We start from the raw sequence: 24,995 nt of genomic DNA, 5'->3' as shown, positions 1-24,995 counted from the left end.
TTTTTATGAGTTGAAAATGTGATAAATATTACTTCTCTTCTTCGAAATCAATAATGGAAACATTTAAGAGTAATAACAATGAATCATGTGGCACCCCATTTCATGAGTAATTTTTGATGAATATTATTTAATGTTTTGAAGCCAATTTAAAAGTCTGTTTTTAAACAACTTGGCTTTTATTAATTCCTTAACTTATTTTAAGTAGGCACAATATACAATCTCACTACATTTATTATTTTCTTAATGATATCCTTAAAAATTATGGGAATATTTTTGTGTGTCTGTCTTCAAGTTAGTGTTGACACTTGGTGATTGTCTGTACAAGTCCCTGGAGTTTCTTGGCAAGATTTTCGGAAGTGCTTTGCCCATGCCTTCTTCCTATGTCTAGAGAGAGTGACTGCCCAAGGTCAACAAAAACAAGCTTGCTTGTTTTCTTGCAGATGTTTCATTATCCAAACCAGATAAAATCATCAGTGCTAGTAAGGAGTGCAGTTTGCTGTCAGTTTATATTCTAGTGGCTTGCCAGTGTTGGTAGGGGTGGACTTAAGAGATTCTTTGGTTGGGCTGTTTGCTGTTGGCTTCTTTGGTAATTTCTTGATTGTGGTATTACACTGTATACAATATAAGGACTGCAACAACCACTATGTAGAAGACTGGCAGAACACATCCACAAACACCAACTAGCAGTCAGAAGACATGATGAAAATTCTTTAATTTCACAAATATAGACAGATTTAACCATAGCTTCAATTGGGAAATGTGACCATCCTAGACCAAGGCAAAAACACTAGGGAATTTCTAGAAGCCTGGCACTCTGACAAATCAACCATCTATAGACACATAGACATTAACAACATCTATACCCAGCCCAAAAAGGAGCAAAAAGACCCAAGCACCTCTCCACAGCAATCAGCATCCAGATCAGCATCGATTAACTCCAAAGTTAACATCAGACCAACAATCAGGTAAACAATACCCCAATCAAGAAACTGCCAAAGAAGCCAACAGCAAACAGCCCAAAGAATCTCTAGGGTAAGACCACTCCCACCAACACTGACAGGCAAGCCACTAGAATATAAACTGACAGCAAACTGCACTCCTTACTAGCACTGATGATGTTATCTGGTTTGGGTAATGAAACATCTGCAAGAAAACAAGCAAGCTCAGAGAGCACCAAGGACCCCTCAATCTCTATAGGCTGGAGAAATTAGCCAAAAATAATAGAATGAAATTTAAAAGAACAGCATTCAAATGCATAAATATAGGCCAGGGAAATAGCTGGTTGGACATAATAAGATCTGAAATAGTAGTTGATTGCAAAAATGAATATAACCAGCAGTGTAGCTGTAGAAAAGGAAAATGCAATTCTTGTCTGCATTAACAAATTCAAAACCAGAAAAAGTCATTGTTCTTGGGTTAAGTACCCGTACATGTATGGGAAAGGTTAATTAATGTGTATAATACCTTGTTAATATGTATAAGTTAGATGGCTGTTGTGAAATTCTGGAAGATTCCTTTAATTCCACCATGTTGTCAATGCTTTTTTGCCCTTTTTTAGCTCATGATACAATTACATAGAATAATGTACTTTTTCCTACTTTGTGAACATTATTATGTGAATGGTAACTTATTTGTTTATATAAAGATGAAGTAATTGTTTAATAGGGGCAATAGAGGCAAAAAGGGAAACAGAAGAGGACAGAAATGAAGGGGGGGAATGAAAGCTGAGATTAATTACAAAAGAAAGCACGAGGCTTTCTATTCTTTACCACACCTGTTGTTGAATTGCTTTACCATATAATCATTCCACTCTTCCATTTTTTAAAAAAAGATTATTTATTTATTTGTCAAGAACGTATTAGGTAATAAGTATAAACATGGATTGGATACATAAAATAGATACAAATAGAGCTGGTGCTCTTATGCACGCCCCTTACAGACCTCTTAGGAATGGGGTGAGGTCAACAGTAGACAGTCTTAGGTTAAAATATTGGGGTTTTGGGGGTGAAACCACAGAGTCAGGTAGTGCATTCCAGGAATTGACCATTCTGTTGCTGAAGTCATATTTTCTGCAATCGAGTTTGGAGCGGTTCACTTTAAGTTTGTATTTATTGTGTGCTAGTGTATTGTTGTGGTTGAAGCTGAAGTAGTCATTGACAGGTATTTATTAGATCTTGTCTTGAATATTGTGTGCAATTATGGACACAATGTTTTATGAAAGATTTTGAAAAATAGAATGGGCTGAAGGGCCTTGAGAAAAGATAATTGGGGCAGAGTGGAGGGGAGGAATTATAAAATTCTTCAGATATATAAAAACTCATATTGAAGAATTATCTTGTTTCAGACAGAAGGATACAGAATAATGGGTTTGAGTTAGAGTATTTTTGTAATGGTAACAAAAGTTCAAGAACACAGGCAATCATCCAGAGAGATGGTGGGTTTCCTTTTACTGGAAATCTCATGCTGACACTATCATTCATAGATGGTACAAATTTCTATCTGGATTCTAGCACTGAACTCGGTGGCAAAAAGAGCCTTGATAGTACAGTGGTCTACGCACCCTGTTATTAACACAGCTGCCTGCAATTTACTGCTGGTTCGAATCTCTCCAAGGCTCAAGGTTGACTCAACCTTCCATCCTTTCTAAGGTAGGTGAAATGAGTACCCAGTTTGTGGGGGTAATAAGCTGACTTTGTATAAATATACAAAAGTATGAAGGCTATTGCTTAACGCATTGTAAGCTGCCCTGAGTCTCCGGAGAAGGGGGGCATATAAATCAAATTTAAAATAAATAAATAAAAAAAAATGATCCCTTCCAACTGCAGAATTCTATGATTTGCAGCTACTATCAACCATTTTAATATATAAAGTTTAATATATAGAATATATAACAATTCTTCTCTTTCTGTTGCATGAGATCCTTTTAATCAAGTTGTATTTTTAAATTACTGCATTTAATTATAAGAATCATTCCGCTATGTTTCAGTTTTACTACTGTATGAATCACATGGCAAAATCAAAGTATCCTACTTTGGGAATATTTCTGATTATTTTAAAAATGATCATAATTTAGAAATAAACCACTTACAAATAAAATGTATTTGTATTACATTTTACATATTACACATTTTACATTACATATTTTTCGGAGTATAAGATGCTTCGGAGTATAAGACGCACCTTAGTTTTTGGGGAGGAAAATAAGAAAAAAAATTATGCCTGTGCCTACCAGCATCCATTGGTATCATCTGGCTAGCGTCCTGTAAGTGTGTGAGAGAATTGAGGGCTGTTTGGAAACTGAAACAGTATTTGCTGTGTGAGCAACAAGGAAGGAGACAGCAAGGAGCCTGGGAGTGGCTTAGCTCTGTAGCTCTGAGTCTGTGCTGAGCGCTAAACTAGTCTGCTGCTCAAAACTGAAACTGAAACTCTTCTCCTCTGCTTGTGTTTTGCTTGTATTTACTACCACATTGGAAAAATCTGCTTTTGGTATTGTATATTTACTTCATGTGTTATATTATATATAGAGAGAAATTATTGAATCCTGCTGAATCAGTTTCTTGTGTGTGCTTTCTGGATGTGATTGCTGCTGCAAACTCTGAGTCCTTGCAGCAAATAGCAAACAGCCAGGTCAGCTTCACCACATTATTACAGCCTGATTCAGCATGAGCAGCTGATTGGCAGGGGGATCAGCTTCCCAGAATACCCCCAATCAGCTGTTCCAGGCTGCAGGGATTGCCACAGACCATCACCGCCTCCATGCCTCATGTTTTTGGCTACATTTGGTGTATAAGACGCACCCAAATTTTCACCCTCTTTTGAGGGTGGGGGAAGTGTGTCTTATACTCTGAAAAATACGGTAATTTAAATCAGGTAACAAGTATAGCAGTTAAAACCATTCAATGGACTAGTGAATATTAATATCCATTGTCAGAATCACAGAAAGAACTTATACCCAATCTTCATCTACCAGTAAAATAAATGAATGTAATTCCATACCTGGCTAATATGTATTGCAGAGACCAGGGTTGAACATACTGATGAGTGACTTGGAGAATTTGGTAATGATTTGCAAGGACCTATTGAAAGCTGCTGTTTTTTTTGGGTTGAAACAATCTTCTGTGCCACTGTAAAGGTAAAATAATAATATTACATATGTTTCTACCTCTGGAATTACTGGGTAACAATTTTCCAATCTAATCAGTAATGTATATTGAAATGATGGATCTCCAAGATAGGAAACTTATCATTGTGCTTTTTGTAACTGGCAATTTAGTTTGTGTACAAAAAAGTTCTTTAAGTATAATATGTACTTTCAGAAAATAAATATGAAAAAGTCTGATGCTAATTTCTTCTTGTTTTAAGAAATGTTACATGAATCTTTTGTTTCAAAAGAAATTTTGAATAATTAATCTGGATAGTAAATGTTACACTATCAGATGATTACATAGAATGGGTGTTGGTTATTACCTCATATGCCTTTTCTCACCTTAGAGGAAACAGCAATCAGTAATGGGTTAACTCTCTCTGTTAACTGCTTGAACAGAGTCTGTGAATTGTTAAGCCATGCCTCTTCCTGTTTTGCTTGCCAGCTTTTTGACAAAGGTGTCGACACAGACTGACGTGTTGAGCTGTAAAGACAAAAGAACAAAACCCTACCCCCCCAAATCCCAGGTCCCGATGAATAAACTGGGCGGGGCTGACTGCTGTTTCCTCTAAGCTGAGAAAGAGCATATCAGGTAATAACCAACACCCCTTCTCCATCAAGGAGGAAACAGCAGTTAGTAATGGGACATACCAAAGCCATGTCCTACTGGGAGGCAGAAGTCCAGGCCTGCAGTCCTAGTTCTGAATGAACCTGCTGGAGAACCCATCTGCCAAAAGTAGCCTCAGCCAAGGCATAAGAGTCAAGCTTGTAGTGACGTACAAAAGGTGAAGGGGAAGACCAAGTAGCTGCTCTGCAGACCTCCTCCAGAAAAGCCTGGGTAGCCCAAGCTGCCGAAGTCGCAGCACTTCGGGTTGAATGGGCAGTGATACGCCTGGGCACAGGTAAGGCCTGGGCCTCATATGCCATAGATATACAAGCTCTGATCCAACGCCCCAAGGTGGAGGAAGTGACCCTGCTGCCAAGGATGGCAGGCTGAAAAGAAACAAAAAAGGACTCTGTCCTCCGCAAAGAAGATGTCTGTTTAACATATATGTGGAGAGCCTTTCGTACATCCAATGTATGCCAATACATTCCAAACGGTGTGTAGGCTCAGGGCAAAAATTGGGCAGAATCAACTCCTGAACCCTATGAAAACAAGTGTTGATCTTGGGAAGGAATGTAGGGTCTAGGCGTAAAACCACTCTGTCAGCGTGGAAAACACAGAGATCCCCCCCCCCCCGGTGAACAGCCACCAGCTCAGATATGCACCAAGCAGAGGTGATAGCTACTAAAAATGCTACCTTATAGGAAATAAATTTCAAACTAACTTCCTGTAGGGGTTCAAAGGGGCCCTGGGTAAGGGCAGTTAAGACCTTGTTTAAGTCCCACATGGGAAAGTGGTAAACCATGGGGGGAGGAGGTTGAAGATTGGTGGGCCTCCCTGAGGAGCTGTTGAACTACTGGATGCCTTGATAGGGAATCCTGGGTTCCACAAGTAAGAATGGAAGAAAGGGCTGCCACCTGTCTCTGAAGAGTATTAAGGGCTAACCCAGCATCTAAACCCACTTGAAGAAAGTCCAAAACTTGAGCCACAGAAAATTCAGTAGGAACCAGATCCCCTTTTTTACACCAGGTACAAAACAACTGCCATGGAGCATTATAGATACAGTTGGTGGAATCCCTGCGGGACACCTGGATAGTGGCGATGACTCTGGAGGAAAATTTGTCCTCCCTCAGCAGGCCCCACTCAAGTGCCAAGCAGTTAGTTGAAACCACTGCGGGTCCAGGTGTACCAACGCCCCCTGACTGAGGGAGATCCTGTCCCGAGGGAACCTCCAGGGTTGGTCCACTGAGAGCCACTAGAACTGCAAACCAAGGTCTCCTGGGCCAATGAGGGGCCAGAAGCTAAAGTTCCACCTTCTCCTCCAAGAGCTTCCGGATCACTCTGGGAATCAGAGGAAGAGGAGGGAAGACATACAGGAGCCCTGACGACCATGGGCTCTGCAACACATCCACTGCCACGGAGATGGGAATTGGGAGAAGAACCTCAGTACTTTATGGTTGGCCTGTGTGGTGAACAGATCGACCACCAGGAGGCCGAAGTGGTCAGATCCCTGAACAGAGAAGGATCCAAATGCCACTCTGCCTGGTCGACTGAAGTCCGACTGAGCCAGTCCGCCTGGATGTTCACCACTCCCGATATGTGGTCTGGTTTGAATGGAAGACGGATGAGACTCCGTCCAGAGAATCAACTGCTCTGCCCCTTGCATCAGAGCCAAGGATCAGGTTCCCCCCTTGATGATTTATGTGGGCCTTGGTGGCCACATTGTCCGTCAGCACAAATATGTCCTTTCCCGATACTAGGGACTCAAAACCCTTGAGAGCCAGGTGGATGGCCCGCAGTTCCATCCAGTTGATGTTGTGCGAAAGATCCTCCAGGGACCACTGACCTTGAGCCATGCAGGATCCAAGGTGAACTCCCCAGTCAAATAGGCTGGCGTCGGTCGTCAGGGTGAGACAATGAGGCTCCTGCAACCCTGGGCAATGGCGTCAGAAGACTACCATTTGAGGGAAGATCGGACCGCTGGTGGAACCTCCATTCGTACTGGAGATGTGCTGCGCTGAGCTCATTGGAATGGAAGGAGAAACCACTCCAGGGCCCTCCTGTGGAGATGAGCCCAAGGAGTGATGCCGAAACACGACACCATCTTTCCCAGCAGCTGAGAGAGAAGCAGCAGGGATGAGGCATGATCCGACCAGACTCTGACTGCCAGGTCCTTCAGGCTGGATTGGTGGTCTGGCGAAAGATACACCTTTGACTTCACCTTGTCTATTATTGCCCCTAGATGGAGCAAATGTGTTGTCAGGATCAGATGACTTTTGGAACAGTTTACGGAGAAGCCATGACATTGAAGGACCTGTATGGTGGTATCTAGGTCCTGTCTGGCTCGGGATTCTGAACTGGATTGGATGAGGATGTCGTCCATGTAGAACTGAATTCGAACAGGTAGAGTCCAGAGATGGCCCACCAAGGCGGCCATCAACTTGATAAACACCCTTGGGGCAGAGGACAGACTGAAAGGCAACGCCTGGTACTGATAATGTTTCCCCGCATATTGAAAACGGAGAAATTGTCTGTAATCTGGATGAATGGGGACATGCAGGTAGGCCTCTGTGAGGGCCACCGATGTGAGGAGATTGCCCTTCCTGATGCCCTCCAGAATGGAGAGGAGAAACTGCACCTGCATTGATACACTATATAATGGTTCAAGATCTTGAGATTGAGAATTCCCCTCCAACCTCCCGAGGACTTCTGAACCAAGAACAGTCTGGAATAAAATCCCTGACCATGGTGTGCCTCCAGAACCAGCTGAATGGCCAATGTGTGTTATGGCCGAATCCATGAGGCACCACTTCACCTGATCCTGCAACACAGGACAGCAGACGAAGAACCTCAGAGGGCTGGACAGGAATTCCAGGAAGAGGCCTGACCTTACCGTCTCCCTGACCCAAGAGGCCGAAATGGAAGCCTCCCACTGGTCAGCAAAGAGCCAGCCGACCCCCTATGGGAGGCTCAGAAGAGCAGTCATTTGGACCATCGATAAGGGCAACTCCTCCCACCCCGAAAGGAACGTTTGGGTGGATAACGGTGTCCCTGTCTGCCCTGCCTGTCCTGACCCTGTCTGAAGGGAAAATGTCTCTGCGACTGTTGCCCCCCAAAACCATTATCCGCTTCCCGAAAGGAAGAGGGACGAAAATAGGGACTCGGGCGGGCCTCCGCCTGTCTAGTCAAGTTAGGCATAATCTTGCATTTGTCCCAAGACTCCACTAGGATAGGGTCTAATGAGTCGCCAAACAACTTCTCTCCCTTGTACGGGGAGGAAGCCAGTCTCCATTTGTTCCTAGCGCCTGCCTGCCACTGGCGAAGCCATAGGAGGCGATGAGATGTGATGGAAGACCCAATAGCCTTAGAAGCGAATCGAGATGCATTTAGCATCACGTCAGTCGGAAATTCCACCGCTGCCATGATCTTGTTGAGATCTTGGTGGAACCTGATATCTGTGACTGGGAAGCGGTCCTGTAATTGTCTTAATCAGAGCAATGAAGCTCTGTTAAAAAATGATGCAGCTGAGGCTGCCTTAACGGCCCAAGCTGAAGCCTGGTGGGTCTTGACCAGAGATTGCTCCAATTTCTTAACCTCCAGACGGAGGTGTTCCTCCGGAGGGCCCGGTATGTTGGATTGTGATGGCAGAGCCACCACCAGAGGGTCAACCACTGGAACCTGTAGTGACTTGGTCATATCAGAACCAATGTTGTACAGGCGTCTGTCCAAACTGCTGGGAATAGGGCCCAAACCTGGAGAGACCCACTGTCAATGCACCATGTCGAGAAAGAGCCTGGGGGCTGGAACCTTCTCAGACTCAATGGTGGGTTCTACAAACAAAGGATCAGCCAGATCCATGGGATCCAAAACAGTACCAAGAGTTGACTGGACCATGGCCTGTTGAGTGGTCACCTTGGCCTTGTGCAGCAATGACCTGAACAGGTGAGGCCTAAAAAGTCCAGTGAATGATGGTTGATCAGGTAAAAGATCCTTATCATCCGATAGCACAATATCATGCTGCATCTCCTCCACTGAAAGGGAGGCCTGGCTGGAAGATGCCTCTGAACATTCCGGATCCTGAAAGGGAAGGGAAGATCCAAACCCCTGTTGTTTTCTCAGGTTTTCGCGGGTGTTTGTATGTAGGTCTTTGGTTATTCGGGTCTTCTTCCACGTAAAATTGGAAGTGTCTTGGCGACGTTTCGATGAAGTCTCATTTGTCATCTTCAGGCTAGTGTTCTCGGCTTCGTGCTTCCAGGAGCAATGTGAGATCGCAGCTGTCTCTTCCTTTTAACTGCTAGTGGGGGTGTGAGCTGATTGGGTGGGAACTTGGCTGTGTTCTGATTGGGTGGAGGTGTGTTCTGATTGGTTAGGGGCTTGGCTGTGTTCTGTTTGGGTGGGGGCTTGGTTGTGCTCAGCTTAGTCTGAGTTGCAGGGGGATTTGAGCTGGTGAGCTGCGTTGTTGTTGTTTGGCTTCGTGTTTGTGGCCGTGCGAGCTCTTCATGGTGGGTGTCAGTCTGCTTCATGTATGGATTGGAGGGGTTTAAAGTGGCTAATGATGCAGCTGCGGTCTGGCTTCTGGTCCTTGGTCGTGGCTCATTATCAGTGTGGGTTTGAGTCTGCTTTCTGCGTGGATGTGTGGTGGTGACATCCTGTGTGGCTCTCGTGAGTGAGGGTCTGGTGTCATTCGTCGTGTTAGGGACTCGTTTGTCAATAAGGGCGGGTTTCCAAATGGCTGGTAGGCGGGAGGTATCGTCTCGTTTGTTCATGCTGTGTGGGCATTTTTCTATCTCGATGGCTTCTCTGATTATTCTGTTGTTAAAGTGTTCAGTTTTGGCGATAGTTCTGGTCTTTTTAAAGACAATATCATGTCCTGTGGCTTTAAGGTGTTGGACCAGGGAAGAAGTTGGTTTCTCTTTTCTGACTGAGTTCTTGTGTTCTTCTATGCGTGCACTTATTCGTCTGTTGGTTTGTCCGATGTATGTGGTGGGGCAGGCGGTGCATGGGATTTCATATACTCCTTGATTTTCTAACTCAATTTTGTCTTTGGGGTTCCTTAGGATGGTGGATATTTTTTGGTTTGTGCAGAATGCTGTCTTGATGTTATGTTTGTGGAGGATTTTGCTTATTCTGTCTGTGGTGCCTTTTATGTATGGGAGGAGGGCTTTGCCGTTTTCTTCTTCTCTGTCTTGGATTTTAGTGGGGGTTTCTTTTTGGATTAGGTTGGTGATCTTATTTCTTTGGAATCCATTGGATGTTAGTACGTTAGTCAGAGTGTGTAGTTCGGTTTTTAGGTGTTGTTCGTCAGCTAAGCGTTTTGTTCTGGAAATGAGTGTCTTGGCTACAGAGTTGATCTGGGCAGGGTGGTGGTGTGAGAGTGCGTGCAGATAGCGGTTTGTGTGTGTTTTCTTCTGGTAGATAGTGTGTCCTAGGGAGCCATTGGATTTTCTGTAGACTAAGACATCCAGGAAGGGAAGTTGGTTGTTCGCTTCAGTTTCCATGGTGAACTGTATTTTGGGGTGTAGGCTGTTGAGGTGTGTGAGGAAGTTGTCCAGTTTTTCTTTCCCATGTGGCCAGATTATGAAGGTGTCGTCTACATATCTGAGCCAGAGTTTGGGTTTGTGATCAGATTTTTCTAGAGCTTGGGTTTCAAAGAATTCCATATAGAGGTTGGCAATGACAGGTGAGAGGGGTGATCCCATGGGTGCTCCTTCTATTTGTTTGTATTTCTGTCCATTATAGATTATGTGTTGGATAGGCAGTGGTTGGTCAGATCTAAGATGTGCTGCGGGGGGTTATATTTGTTTTGGATAACTGTCAAGGCTTCTTTGATTGGTACTTGGGTGAAGAGGGATATGACATCAAAGCTCACAAGTAGGTCACTGGGCTGTAAGTTTTGTTGCTTTATGATGTCTATGAACTGGAATGAGTTTTTTACGTATGAGGTGATGGATTCTGCATAAAAAAAATGTAAAAAAAACAACAATATAATTTGATTTATATGCCGCCCTTCTCCGGAGACTCAGGGCAGCTTACAATGATATTGTACAATACAATATTGCAATATTGGTTGCAACCATGCTTCAATGCCCTGATTTATGGCATTAGTAATCAAGGTGGACAAAAGATCAGAAATTTGAGTGACACCCAGCTGACCAGGCTGTAAGCCTGCAGAAATAGGCATGGAGGAAGCCCCAGGGAAAGGAGACCTGTGTTCCACTTGTTGCTCCCAAGATATCACCAATGGTTCAAGAGCAGGCATTGCTCCAAAAAGCAAATCACTGCCACTAGGCAAGGCAGGAGCCTGTGCTGAGTCCCTATCTGGAGACCAGGCAGTTGGAGGAGCTTCCTCTGGAATAGCAGACAGCTTCTGTATCCCCTCAGAGGCAACCTGGGTCCTAGGGAGATCCTTGTCCTGGGAACTCTTCCCTTTCATTACAGTCTCCTTTTGAATCTTTTGAGGTGCCTTTTCAGAGGCCTTATGCTTTTGCTTGGACCCTTGTTTAGAATGCTTTGAAGGCTGGGAATAAGGCTTCTGAGCTCGAGAACGAGCCTTGCCCCGCCCAAGGGATTGAGAACCAGAAGGCCCTTCCCCGGGGCCTGACTGTTTTGTTCAGTAAGGCCTGATCCTGACTTGGATCTGGAACTCCCGTAGATGCCATCGTGCCAACTCCTGCAAGGAGAATATGGACACTATGAATAATGGCAAGAAGTCCCTGACTGCAGTAATACTGAGAACTCACACGGCCCACAATGCCAGATAATATGGGGAAGTCCGAAACAGCACGTTTGGGTTCCCAACCCCAAGTGCCACTCCCCCAGCCAGGTTACCTTGGACCGCTGTTCACTGGCATGGAGACATGCTTAATCACGTGAACTCCAGGCTGAATAAGAATAAAAAGGGTGCCCTGAAGACCTCCATCAGGATCAGTCTTACCCGGAGGGAAAGTGTGCCACTGAAGATCCGCTGCCGAACAGCCGAGGCACTCAAAATGGCCACCGAGCATCCTAGCTATGGTTCCAAAATGGCCACAATCTCCATGAGGTTTCAAAATGGCCACCGCTCACATGAGTCTCCAAAAATGGCCACCCCACCCCCAAGTGGCTTCACAATGGCCACTGAGTCTCCACACGGCTTCTAAATGGTAGCTGCAACACAAACCATCTTAAAAATGGCCACCATGAGTTCGCAAGGCCCTGGAATGGCCGCTGTTCCCTTTCACTGCTCCGTCCGATACAAAGGTCAGTGCTACAGAGTCCAGCTTGTGGGCGCTGCCTGAAGCGGCTTCCAGCATTGCCGATCCCATGCACCCTCTAGGCTAGCGCTACAGAGCTAGGCTCATGGGCGCTGCCTAAGATTTGCAGAGGGATCAAAGCCTCGAATCCCCTGAGGGACAGCTTTTCGAGGCAAAGCCTGTGAGAGCTGCCCAGAGGTTCTCAGCCAAGAGACCTCTTGCCGCTCCCGTGGCCTTCAGTGGGCTCAGGCTGAATCGGCCTTCATGCTGGAACAAAAACTAAGGAACAAAAGTAAGTTCAAAGGAAAATAGAAAAGACATCCTCTTTTTATCAAGGAAAAAAACAGTCAGGAATGGACAGCTCAAAGAAATATGTCTGTCCAGCTAGACTGAGTCTAAAAAGCTAGGAAGCACAGACTCAGTCCAAGCAGCTAACAGACAGAGTTAACCCATTCCTGACTGCTGTTTTTTCCTTGATGGAGAATACAGACTATTTCTTAGAGCAGACTTACATAATGTAATGCCATGACTTTTAGTGCAATTCTCATAAGCTACATCAGGAGCAATAAACATTGTAATTCAAAAATACTGGGAAATACTATCCTAGAGAAGGGGAAATGGCTCTTTCACTAGAGGACTTCTTTCTGTAACTATTAAACTATAGGTGCACAATATTATGTTTAGGCTACTTATTAATGTATACTACACAAAACTTTAAAGTAACTTTAGAAAAAAGATTCTAAAGCACAAAACATTATTTGGATCTGTTTAAGGGATTTATAAATCAAGAAAAATGTGCAGCTGCTTTAGAAATCAGCTTGTTCATCCTGGATCTGAAGTACTTTTTCTGCTTCATTCTAGGTTAGAGAAAGAAAAAAAATAAATGAAGAAAAAAAAATTAGCAAAACAACAGCATACATTACACAAAATTAGAAGATGAAAATATATTACAAAAATTTTTAGGACATCAGCAAAAATTCTATAATGAGATTCCATTATTCAAAGGGGGGGGGATGAAAACTTTGATTTCTGTTTATGATTAACACAGAAGCCAATTTCAAGTCATAGAGGAATTCTTATAAAAACAGATCTTTTCTGAAGGGAATATCATTAATATATATATTAAAAACAATATAAACAAAAAATTACAAAACTACAAAATAATCCACAAATTTGTAATATCTGCAAACTGAAAAAAATAATTTGTATTTTTTACAGAATGCAATCCTACAACTTAATATTACAGGAATTAGATTATACAATTTTTCCTTTTAATGACCCATTACCAATGTCTCAGCCAAAACTATTAGCTTAATAAAGAGCTATATATTAGTTTTATATATATTATGTATGTATGTATGTATGTATGTACATACGTACATATTATTGTTTTAGCCAGGGTTTTTCCTACGTAAATCAAGATGTTTATATAGCCATAGTTCAGTGAAATCCCAATTCACTATTTTCTAGGCTTTATCAGACATTAACCAGCATTTTGCTGTCTGTTGTAAGACTTAAGGAAGACTAAAATAGATCTATTTCTGACTTATTTGTCTTCATCAGTTAGCCACACCCTCATTTTATGGCTCCTCCCTGTAACGGTCAAATATTTATTTTGTTCTTTTTTAAAAATGCTTTTTAAATGTTTTTTTTAAAACACATATAGACCTACGGAAAAAAAAAGAACAAAATAAATATTTGACCGTTACAGGGAGGAGTCATAAAATGAGGGTGTGGCTAATTGATGAAGACAAATAAGTCAGAAATAGATCTATTTTAGTCTCCCTTAAGTCTTACAACAGACAGCAAAATGCTGGTTAATGTCTGATAAAGCCTAGAAAATAGTGAATTGGGATTTCACTGAACTATGGCTATATAAACATCTTGATTTACGTAGGAAAAACCCTGGCTAAAACAATAATACATATATAGACCTACAGGGAAAAAAAAAGATATATATATATATGTGTGTGTGTGTGTGTGTGTGTGTGTGTGTGTGTGTATGTATAATATATTAGTTTTTTATAAGTGCTATATATTACTTTTTAATTTTTAAAATTTTTACATTTTAATGGTTTATATTTTTATATTGTTCATAACAATTGTTTTGAATGCATTATTTTGAATGTTGCATACCACCCAGAGTTACTTCTGACAAGATTGTTGTTGTTAGTTGAGAAGTCGTGTCCGACCCATCACGACCCCCTGGACAACTTTCTGACAAGATAAGAGATGTATATGAATTTAAATAAATAGATAAATAGATAAATAAATAATATGTATGTATATATGTATGTATGTATGTAAAAATTTTACAATTGTTTTGAAAGCATTATTTTGAATGTTGTATACCACCCAGAGACACTTCTGACAAGATTGTTGTTGTTAGTTGAGAAGTCGTGTCTGACCCATCACGACCCTCTGGACAACTTTCTGACAAGATAAGAGATGTATATGAATTTAAATAAATAGATAAATAGCTAAATAAATAATATGTATGTATACATGTATATACGTATGTATGTATGTACCACCTTGACCATGAAGCTCTGGCAACACTCATTTAATTTTTTCAATCTAGGCATTGCCTGACTCCAAATTGACTCTGGGCATGTACAATAAAATTAAACAAAATAGAAAGTATAGTATAATACATCATAATAGCAAAGAAAAGAAAGTGGATGAAGAAGAAAAACAGATGGCAGGTCACATCCACTTTGCTACCTATTTAGATTATGGTAAACTGCTATATATTAGGCTGCCTTTTAAAACGATCTAGAAGTTTCAGCCGGTACAAAACACAATGGCCAAGATGTTAGCAAGTAAAAGCTTCCACTGTGTGTTTGAATACTACATCAGTTACCAATAAGTCGATATTAATTCAAAATATTGTTTTTTCTTATGAAATTTTATGTGACTAAGATCTAGGATACTTTAGGAACTGCCTCCTTCAAGTGAAAGACAACTGGAACTTGGCTTTCCTAGATTTGTGCAAGACTGTTAAGAGAGTATGATTTGAACAAGCATTTACAGGTTGACTATTTTTATTTACTGTTTGTGAGTGAGCTGCAAAGTCTATACTGTGTTTTCCTGAAAATAAGACCCACCCTGAAAATAAGCCCTAGCTTAATTTTTTTGGGATGGGCCTAATATAAGTGTCACTTTTGGAAGCTATTTTTTTTCTTTTAGCTTATTGATCGCCACATATTTAAGCCTGGGAAATTGGGAGGGGGGGTTTGGAGTGGTGGAAGAATAGCCATAATAACATTCTTTGTTCTGGGGACTTCCGGTTGGTACCGCGGCGATTTGGACGTGGAAATAATTGGGCTCTTTGGAGCCCCGCAAAAATCCCATCTGCCAAGCCCCCGCCGGTAGGTCTGCGGACCTCCCCTGTCCTGTAGGGACAGGGGGACAAAGAGGGACCTCCTTGGATGGCCAAGAGGAACGAGCAGGTTCCTTGAGGCTGGAGGATAACCCTCTACGCTGGTGGTGAGAGAGGCAGCCATGGTGGCTGCCCCAAAGCCGCGGCAGCTGGGACAAGCGAAGTGCAGGAGGAGATGCTGGAGCAAGCTGTTTCTTTCTTTCTTTTTATTGAAAAGTTTTAAAAAGTTTTACAAACATTTCCCGTTCCCCCTCCCTCCTCCCCTTCCAACCCTCCCCTTTCCCCCCTCCCCCCCACTTCCCAGAGCAAAATACAGGGTATAACATTTGACAATCATAAGCTAACATAAGCTAATTATCTATAGCCTCTATCCCCCTCTTGAACTTTTAACTCCCCTTTTACTAAACTAAATTTAAGTATTTTATAAAATCTCTCTAATAATTCATAAGCTTTTTGAAATTTTTTAGTCCAATATTTGCCTTGAATATAATCAATCCATCTTTTCCATTCTAACATATATTTCTCATTTGAATGGTCCTTTAGATATGCCAAAATTTTCACCATTTCTGCTAAATTTACTACTTTTAATGTCCATTCTTGAATAGTAGGTAAATCTTCCTTCTTCCAGTACTGCGCCACCAAAAGTCTTGCTGCAGTTATTAAGTTCAGAATCAAATTAGTCTCTATAGCCGTACAATCTGTAATTATACCTAACAAAAACAACTGTGGAGTAAACTTTATCTTTTAGAATATTCAGAATATTCTAATATTCTGAATATTGCTTAATGCATTGTAAACCGCCCTGAGTCTCCGAAGAAGGGCGGCATATAAATCAAATTTAAAAATAATAATAATAATAATCCACCATATTTTTATCCAAAATGCTTTAACTTTTTTACAGGTCCACCAAACATGAAAATAGGTAGCATCAACACAATCACATCTCCAACATTTAGGTTGTAAGTTTGGGTACGTACAAGCTAACTTTTTAGGATCCAAGTGCCATCTATAAAACATTTTATAAAATTTTTCTCTCAAGTTTTGAGCTTGTGTAAATTTTACATTTCTTACCCAGATCCTTTCCCATGTTTCCACCATTATGGGTTCTTCAAAATTTTGTGCCCATTTTATCATACAATCTTTAACTAACTCTGTCTCCGAATCTATTTCTATCAAAATATTATACAACCTTTTTATATGCATTCTACTCTGATCCCTAATTTGTTTTATCAAATTTTCTTCACTTTGTATACCAATTTTCTGATCTTTTTACCATCTATTCTGCAGCTGTACATACTGAAACCAGGTTTGAATTGCCCTTTCCTCTCTTAGTACATTCAAAGGCTTTAACTGTAGCACATTTCTTTCTGTAAACAGAAGTTCTTTATAAGTAATTACATCCTGTCTTTGTTCTATACTTATATTTTCTATCGCATGTCTGGGTACTGCCCACATGGGTGTCTTGCCATTCAAATTATATTGGTATTTTTTCCAAACACGCAGGAAGGCATTCCTTAATATATGACTTTTAAAAGTCCTATCCACCTTCTTCTCATAAACTAAGTAGGCATGCCAACCATACAACAAATCATATCCTTCAATGTTCAGTATTCTTTCATCTGTTAAATTAATCCAATCACTAATTGCTGACAAAACAGCCACCTCATAATACAATTTTAGATTGTGCAATTTCAAACCTCCTCTTTCACGTATATCCTGCATTATTTTTAATTTAACTCTTGGTCTCTTCCCTACCCAAACAAAGTTATTAATGTCTCTCTGCCATTCCTCCAAATTTGCATCCTTTTTAAGTATTGGTATCATTTGAAAGAGAAATAGAACCTTGGGCAGAACATTCATTTTAACTGCTGCTATTCTTCCCAACAAAGACAGTTGTAATTTTTTCCATTTATCCATCTCTGTCTGTATTTTATGTCATAACAATTCATAATTATGCTTGTATAATTTCCCATTTGATATTGTGATAACAATTCCTAAGTACTTAACCTTTTTCACTATCTCGCATCCTGTTACTCTTTCCATTTCTTCTTTTTGATTTGTATTCATGTTCTTAGCTATCATCTTTGTTTTCCCTATATTTATTTTAAATCCTGACACTTGACCATATTGCCTAATTATCTCCATCAAACCTGTAACTGAACTTATTGGTTGGGTTAAAGTTACAACCAAATCATCTGCAAATGCTCGTAATCTATAATCATGTTGCCTGATCTTAATACCCTGTATCTTATCCGAATCCCGTATTTTATTCAGCAATACTTCCAAAGTTAAAATAAACAGTAGAGGAGACAAGGGACATCCCTGTCTTGTTCCTTTCTCAATTTGAAACATTTCTGTAAGACTATCATTAACTATTATTTGTGCTGTCTGTTTCTGATATATTGCCTTAATAGACTGTATAAAATGCTCTCCCAACTGCATCTTTTGTGCTACTTTCAATAAAAACTGCCAATTCAATCGATCAAACGCTTTCTCTGCATCCAGAAACATAAGCACTGCAGGGACTTGGTTGTTCTTCCCCAAATACTCCAGTATATTAACTATTTGTCTAACATTGCTTTTCATTTGTCTCCCTTGTATAAATCCAGTTTGATCTTTATGAATCACTTGTTGCATAACTGACATTAATCTATTTGCCAAAATTTTTGCAAAAATCTTATAATCTGTATTAAGCAATGATATGGGTCTGTAATTTTTGGGTTGACTATGATCCTGATCTTCTTTCAGGATCAGGGAAATAAAAGCTGTTCTCCAGGATGGAGGCACTTCTCCTCCCTGTTGTATTTTAACAAATAACTCCTTAAGAGGTTCTACCATTTCTGATTGAAAATTTTTATAGTACACTGCTGTCAAACCCTCTGTACCAGGAGCCTTTCCACTTTTTAACTGTTTAATTGCGAAAAGAATTTCCTCGGTGGTTATTAATACATTCAATCTTTCCCTTTGTTCATCAGTAATTGCAAGGATATTTTCCTTCTGCAAATATCTCTCTATATCATTACCTTGTATATTATCACCAGCATATAACCTCATGTAAAAATCTAAAAATGCTTTCTTAATCATATTCTGTTGATATGCCTCTTTACCTTTATGCTCTATTTTTTCTATTGTATGAGATTTTTGGTTTTTCCTTAACATATATGCTAACCACCTGCCTGGTTTATTTGCGTTACAAAAGTATTATGTTTAGCATATTGCAAATTCGTTGCAACTTGATCTGACATCAACATATTAAACTGTCCTCGCAATATTGTAATGGCTTCTTTTATATTCTTGTCATCTGGTTTATCCACTAATGCCTGTTCTTTCTTTTTTATTTCCTCTTCCAATACCCTCCGTTTTTTCCCCTGTCTACGCCTGTAAGAATTATTCAAATTAATTAAAACTCCTCTCATATATGCTTTACTTGCATCCCATACCATTTCCACAGGTGTACCCTTATGCATATTGAAAACAAAAAATTCTTTCATTAACTTTTTACATTCTATCACATTTGCCTCATATCGAAACAAGTTTTCATTCAGTCTCCAGGATCTCCTGGACCCCTCCCCAGATTCTAGTTCCATCCACACCGGATTATGGTCTGTTAAAGTTCGTGGACATATCTTCGTCTTCTTTACCCTGGAAAGAAAATCATTTGTAATTAGTATAAAATCAATTCTAGAAAAAGATTGGTGCCTATCAGAAAAAAAAGTAAAATCCTGTTCTTTAAAATTCCGTTCACGCCTATATCTCTTAACTCCATATCATCCATCATGTCAAAAAAAGATTTAGGCAATTTAGCCCGTGTTTGAACATTTGGCAAAAGAGTCTTTTTATCTTTTGTGGTGTCCAATACACCATTCCAATCACCTCTCATTATGCACGATTTGTAATCCATTTGTATTAATTTTTTATGCAAAAGTTTATAAATTTTCTCTTGTTGCTGATTGGGTGCATATACTCCCACTAAAAGAATTTTCTTCCCTTCTATTAATAGTTCAATCATTATATATCTTCCTTGTGGATCTGCTTCAATTAATTTAGCCATTAAGTCTGTTCTTAGGTATATAACTATACCATTTTTCTTCTCAGGAGCTGATGCATCAAAGTGTTTGCCCAATCTAGCATTTATTAGGTATTTCTGATCACTTGTTCTAATATGTGTTTCTTGCAAGCAGATTACATCATTTTTAAACTGTTTCAAATAATGAAATATTTTCTTTCTCTTTTGTGGTGAGTTTAGGCCATTAACGTTCCATGTCAAAAATTTATTTGCCATCCTTGGCCCCTGAAAGCTTATAGAGCACCGACTGAAAGTCCTCCTGGAATTTCCTCTTTGGTCTAGCTCCTCTCACAGCTTCCATATTTGTAGTTACGATTTCTTGGGTTGTTATCTGGCTTTGTTGCTTCTTTAGTTCTTGTTCTTTGCGTTTGGTTGCTGCTCGAGTTTGTCTTTGATCCTTGGGGTCTTCCATTTTTTCAAATAAATCCAGAAGTTGAACATCCTCTGAAAGTTGCAATAATTCTTGTTGAATGGTCAAAACACCTCCTTGAGCTTGTGCCTGCATAATTTCCTTTCCCCCCTTTCTGACCTCTCCTGGTTCTTTCCTTCTTCTGGCATCTGGAGATGGTGGGTTTCCAGCCTTTAGTATGGTAGTGTAAAAATCTCTTGCCTTCCAAACTGAGTTGAGATGATGTCTCTCACCCAAATAATTCACCACTAATCCAGCTGGAGCTTCCCATCTGTACTGTAACTGACGCCTTCTAAGTTCATCAATTAGAAATGCATAGTCCTTTCAAGATCTCAACATTTTGGGGGGAATCTCCTTCATTACTGAAATCTCCTGTCCTGCCACTTGAAGTTTCTTCTTATAAGAGACTTGTAAAACTCAGTTTCTTGTTCTCCTTGTGACAAAGTAGATCACAATATCTCTTGGTAATTGTCTCTGTCTGGCAATCCATGAATTAACGCGATAAATTTTGTCTATTTGCCAGGCACACTCTGCTTTAGACTCTCCAGTAAACTGAGCAAGGGCTTCTGCAAAAATCTCTCTGAGATTTTCTTGGTTATTTTCTTTCAAGCCTCTGACCCTCACTGCCCATTCCATCGCTCTGTATTGTGTCATTATAAGTTCTGCTTCCGCCTTTTCCATCTTGTTTTGAGCCTCTCCCAATTTAGCTTCCACATTCAGATTAAACTGATCAATTTCATCCACCCTTTCTTCCAATGATGTAACATGACCCACCAGTCCCTTAAATGCATCCACAATATCTTCTCTTATTGCATCATTTTGGGTTTTAATTGTTTCTTTAATTTCAAGCAGTTCCTCAGACACTCCTTTAATTTTTTCCTCAAAACGGATTGTGATTTTTTCTTCCAAATCATTAGACAATTCAGTAGACAATTTCTTTAAAGCTCCCTGAAGAACTTCTAGTGTCAATGTTTGTGTATCTGGTGGGGCTAGCAAAGACTGCATTTTTTTTTTTATTATTATTATTATTTTTTTTTTTTAATATTTTTTGCAAAGACTGCATTTTTGATGTTTGAGCTGGAGAAGTCCCCGCACTTTTAGCCACAACAGTTTTTATTTGCTTCGCAGCCATCTCCAACACTTTCCCACCAACCACTCAGCAGAACCAACAGATCTTCTTAATCTCAGTCCTTAATAATTATTATGGCTTATTGTTAAATCAATATTGTATTCTTTAATTTCCAATCCTCAAAATTCCCCAACAGTCTTTTAAAGGTACTGACAGCGTTAACAAGCGTTAATGAGTGTTAACAGGCACTTTCTCTTTTAACTTTCGATTTCACGCCCTTAATCAACTCAGCGCCATCTTCTTTAACTTTCTCCCATCTCAAACTCTGAAGGAAGTGGTAATTTATTAGAGTTAAAGTTTAGTACTTACAGTTGTGATTTCTCCTGTCTTGCTCTGCCTGCTTTCAAGTCAATCAATGTGAAGTCATTTGGTTCGCAGGGGTGGTCGCGGCGCTTTGTTCTGTTAAAAAACAGACACGACCCAGATCCGGAGCTTCTTCAGGTGCTTGGGGAGCTCTCACCCTCTGCGCCCCAGGATTAATCCTGGGGGTCCTGGGAAGCTCAACCCACACCTGCCTGCTCGCCTTCCCCTCTTTTCCCGAGGGGAAAGTTCCGAGCTGCTAGAACAGCTGATTTTCGCTGCTCTAGCGGCTTACGAAATTGCGGGGGTTAGTGCTCCCAAAGGAGCTGCTGCCGATGCCTGCGGTGCCACCGGAAGTCTCCTCTGAGCAAGCTGTTTCAATGCCGGGTAAGACCAGCCTAGGCAGGAACAGCTTTCAAATATTTGGGACTAACAATGCCCTGACCCTAACAGCGGCTAAGAATTATTTGGGTGAAAGATTTAAAATAATTAACAAGGAGAAGAGAAGACCCTTTAAAGGACAATAATATCTACTATCTGCCTTTGGAATTAAATGTTTTTTTAAGTGGATTTTTGGTTATTAAGGAGAATGGATTAGCTGTAAAGAGAAAGAAGAAGAGGAAATGGAATGTCTTTTTAAAAGCTGCGAGGATAATAAACGGAGGGAGTTTAAGATGCATGCTTGTTAACAGAAGTGAAAGTGGAAACTGCAAATTGTGTATTCCTTGCTGTTTGAAGAAGAAACTTAGTCTCTTATTTCTCGAGCTCGAATATATTGAGGAAAAACTAAGGAGGTCTGATTTTGGATGTATTCAATTTGTTTTTTAACTACTTATGGACAGTTGGGAAGAAAAAGCTATTTGGAACAGTTAAAACTGCTGATTAATGGTGTTGTAATGAAGAAGAAGGGCGTACCCCTAGAAGAGGACATGATGATACCATATATGGACTACAAAAGAACTAAATCTCTTAGTTTTTATAACTTTATAGATATTGGAACTGGAAAAAGGAGAGGAAAAAAAGAAGAAGAAGAAAGAGCTTGGACAGAATGAAACAAACACCATAGTTTGATTAAAATAGATGTAAATGCTTTTTATGTAATTGATTCCTAAACAATGTAAGGAAGAGAGTTTCTCTCTCCTCTCTCTCTTTCCTTTCTACCTTTTTCTTTTTTGTTCTGTATTATTTTTCTATCTCATTCCTTTCTTTTTGCTTTTCCTTTTTCCCTTTCTCTTTCTTTCGAATCTTTTCCTTTGATATATTTGGTCATACTTCTATTTCTTTTCTCCTCTCCCTTTCTCCTTTTTAAGTTTATTCTTCTTTATTATTATTGAAAGAAGCATTCTTTTTTTAAAAAAGGGGGGGAATGGGAATATAGAAAAATTACAAGAAATATGATTATGAATGACTTTCTGAGTATTAATAAGAATTGCTGATAGACTTAATAATTATAGAAAACTGTTCTTTTGTTTTTTTATAGAAAGTAAGGAAATGTGGATATCTGAATATTGCTAAGAACTATTTATAGATGATGACTTTTAAAGCAAGGAATATTATTATAGAAAAAATGTGGATACTTTGAAAGAAATTTGTTTAAAAAAATTTTTTATTAATAAGCGTGGTTTAAAATGCTGTAAGCTATTAGAAATATGAAGATTATGAATGAATCTTTGATTACCAATAAGAATTATTGATAGATTCAACAATTATAGATTTTTTTAAAATAGTTAAAAATATTGTGCTTTATAGAAAATAAGAAAATGTTAATGAAGCTTTGAATACTGTTAAGAATTATTTATACACGCTCATTTTTAAAGCGAGAAACGTGATTAATAGAAAAAATGTGAATACTTTGAAAGAATTCTCTAAAAAATATTAATAAGTGTTTTAATGCTTATAGAAAATGAATTTGAAAGTTGTTTTAAAATGTTGTTTTTCTATAGTAAACAAGAGAATGGGAATGAATTCTTGAATAACAATAAGATTTGTTTATAGATTCAATAACTATGGTGAATTGGCCTAGAGAGAGTAGGAGAGAAGATATATTTCAAAACGTATTACTATTTTAAATTGCTAAAGAAGTATGATTTTGGGAATTAGATGATTAAAATTAAATTGTGAATTTGTCAAATATAAGGTTAGGAGTGGAGGAAAGCATCCCTGGAGAGCAGCTGACTAGGCTGTGAACCAGCTAAAAATAAACCTAGGAGGAGTGGAGGAGGCAATGCTGGAGAGCAGTTAGAGCCAAACTGCGAACCAGTTAATATAAGGTAAGGAGTGGAGGTAAGCATCACTGGAAAACAGCTAATTAAGCTGTGGACCAGCCAAAAATAAACTTAGGAGAAGTGGAGGAGGCAACGCTGGGGACCAGTTAAAGCTAAACTGTGAACCAGTTAAATATAAGGTAAGGAGTGGAGGAAAGCATCCCTGGAAAATAGCTTATTATGCTGTGATCGAGCAAAAAATAAACTTAGGAGGAGAGGAGGAGACATACTGGGGAGCAGTTAAAGCTAAACTGTGAACCAGTGAAATATAGGGTAGGAGTGGAGGGAAGCACCCCTGGAAAACAGCTGAAAAGCTGTTATCCAGCTAAAAATAAACCTAGGAGGAGTGAAGGAGAAAATGTTGGAAGCAGTTAAAACTAACTGTGATCCAGCCAATAAATAAGGTTAGGAATGGAGGAAAGCATCCCTGGAAACCAGCTAACTAAGCTGCAATCCAGCTAAAAATAAACCTAGGAGGAATGAAGGAGATACTTTTGAAGAATGGATATTGACTTTAAAATGTTTTTCAGAGAGGAATGAAATATTTTATATTGGTTATTAGATGTGTTCTAAAAGAAACATTGATTTGATTTGGGTCTTTGAAGTACAGAAAATACATGAAATACTGATTGTTTAAAATGATAAATGAATACTATAAAGTGCTGTTTGGATTTGAAGTTTAAGAATTAGGGTGATACATAATAAAAACTTAAATGTTAGAATAAGATGTTAGATTGGATGATAAAAATTGGGTTTAGATTTGGGTTTTTGTTGTTGTTGTTATTTTTGTTATTTTTTGTTTGTCTTAAGATGTTAATTGATGAAATTGGGAATTTATACCTATGTTATACTGGGCCAAACTCTTGCTCCAAAAAGATGTTGTTTTATGTTTTATGTTTTAAAAATAAATAAAAAATTTTTTTTAAAAAAACTTCTTTGTTCTGGGAGTCAAGGACATTTGCCTGCACGTGGATGGGAGTGACTGGGGATTGTTTCCAGTTGAGCCTGAAGGATGGATTGAACCATGTGATGAACTTGTGGGTGTGGAGCAGGGTTGTGAACTTTCAACTAGGTGGGGAAAACCTGGAAGCTTTCAGATTCGGGTTTTCCCAGATATGCCAACATGACATCTCTAATACAGTGGAACTTTGAGGAATCTATTGCCTTGGTGTTTTATTTCATTGGGGGTATTTTTTGGAACCCTGACATTAACCCGAATCCCCTTTAAAAACTACAAGCAGTTCCCTGTACCTCAGGGTGCTGTTCAGGGTCCTGAGCCCCCAGTGCTTACCCGCAACTCGGGCGGCGCGAAAACTCAGGGAAGATGGAGGAGAAACCTATGATCAAGGAAGGAGCAGCTGCAAGTGACAAGGTGATCCATCTAGAGACCGGCTACTTCCCTTCAGATGGTGGTGTGAACAGCAGAAGCCACCGAAGTGGAACGCTTGCTAGGAGCCCGGCGCAA

The 24,995-nt window shown here is 39.8% G+C and overlaps 1 protein-coding gene across 1 annotated transcript in view; it reads right to left on the bottom strand.

The window, feature by feature from the left end:
- LOC148116651 (arf-GAP with GTPase, ANK repeat and PH domain-containing protein 1-like) overlaps nt 1-24,995 on the bottom strand; it is a 1,231,127-nt gene that overhangs the window by 1,006,995 nt on the left and 199,137 nt on the right. Inside the window, 1 exon segment of the mRNA XM_087887143.1 lies at nt 3,997-4,124. Within this exon segment, the coding sequence (XP_087743269.1) occupies nt 3,997-4,124 (128 nt within the window).

Source organism: Pantherophis guttatus, chromosome 1 (genome assembly GCF_059756535.1).
Source record: "Pantherophis guttatus breed Tessera chromosome 1, ASM5975653v1, whole genome shotgun sequence".
NCBI lineage: Eukaryota > Metazoa > Chordata > Lepidosauria > Squamata > Colubridae > Pantherophis > Pantherophis guttatus.
This window is presented reverse-complemented; position numbering and strand designations above follow the sequence as displayed.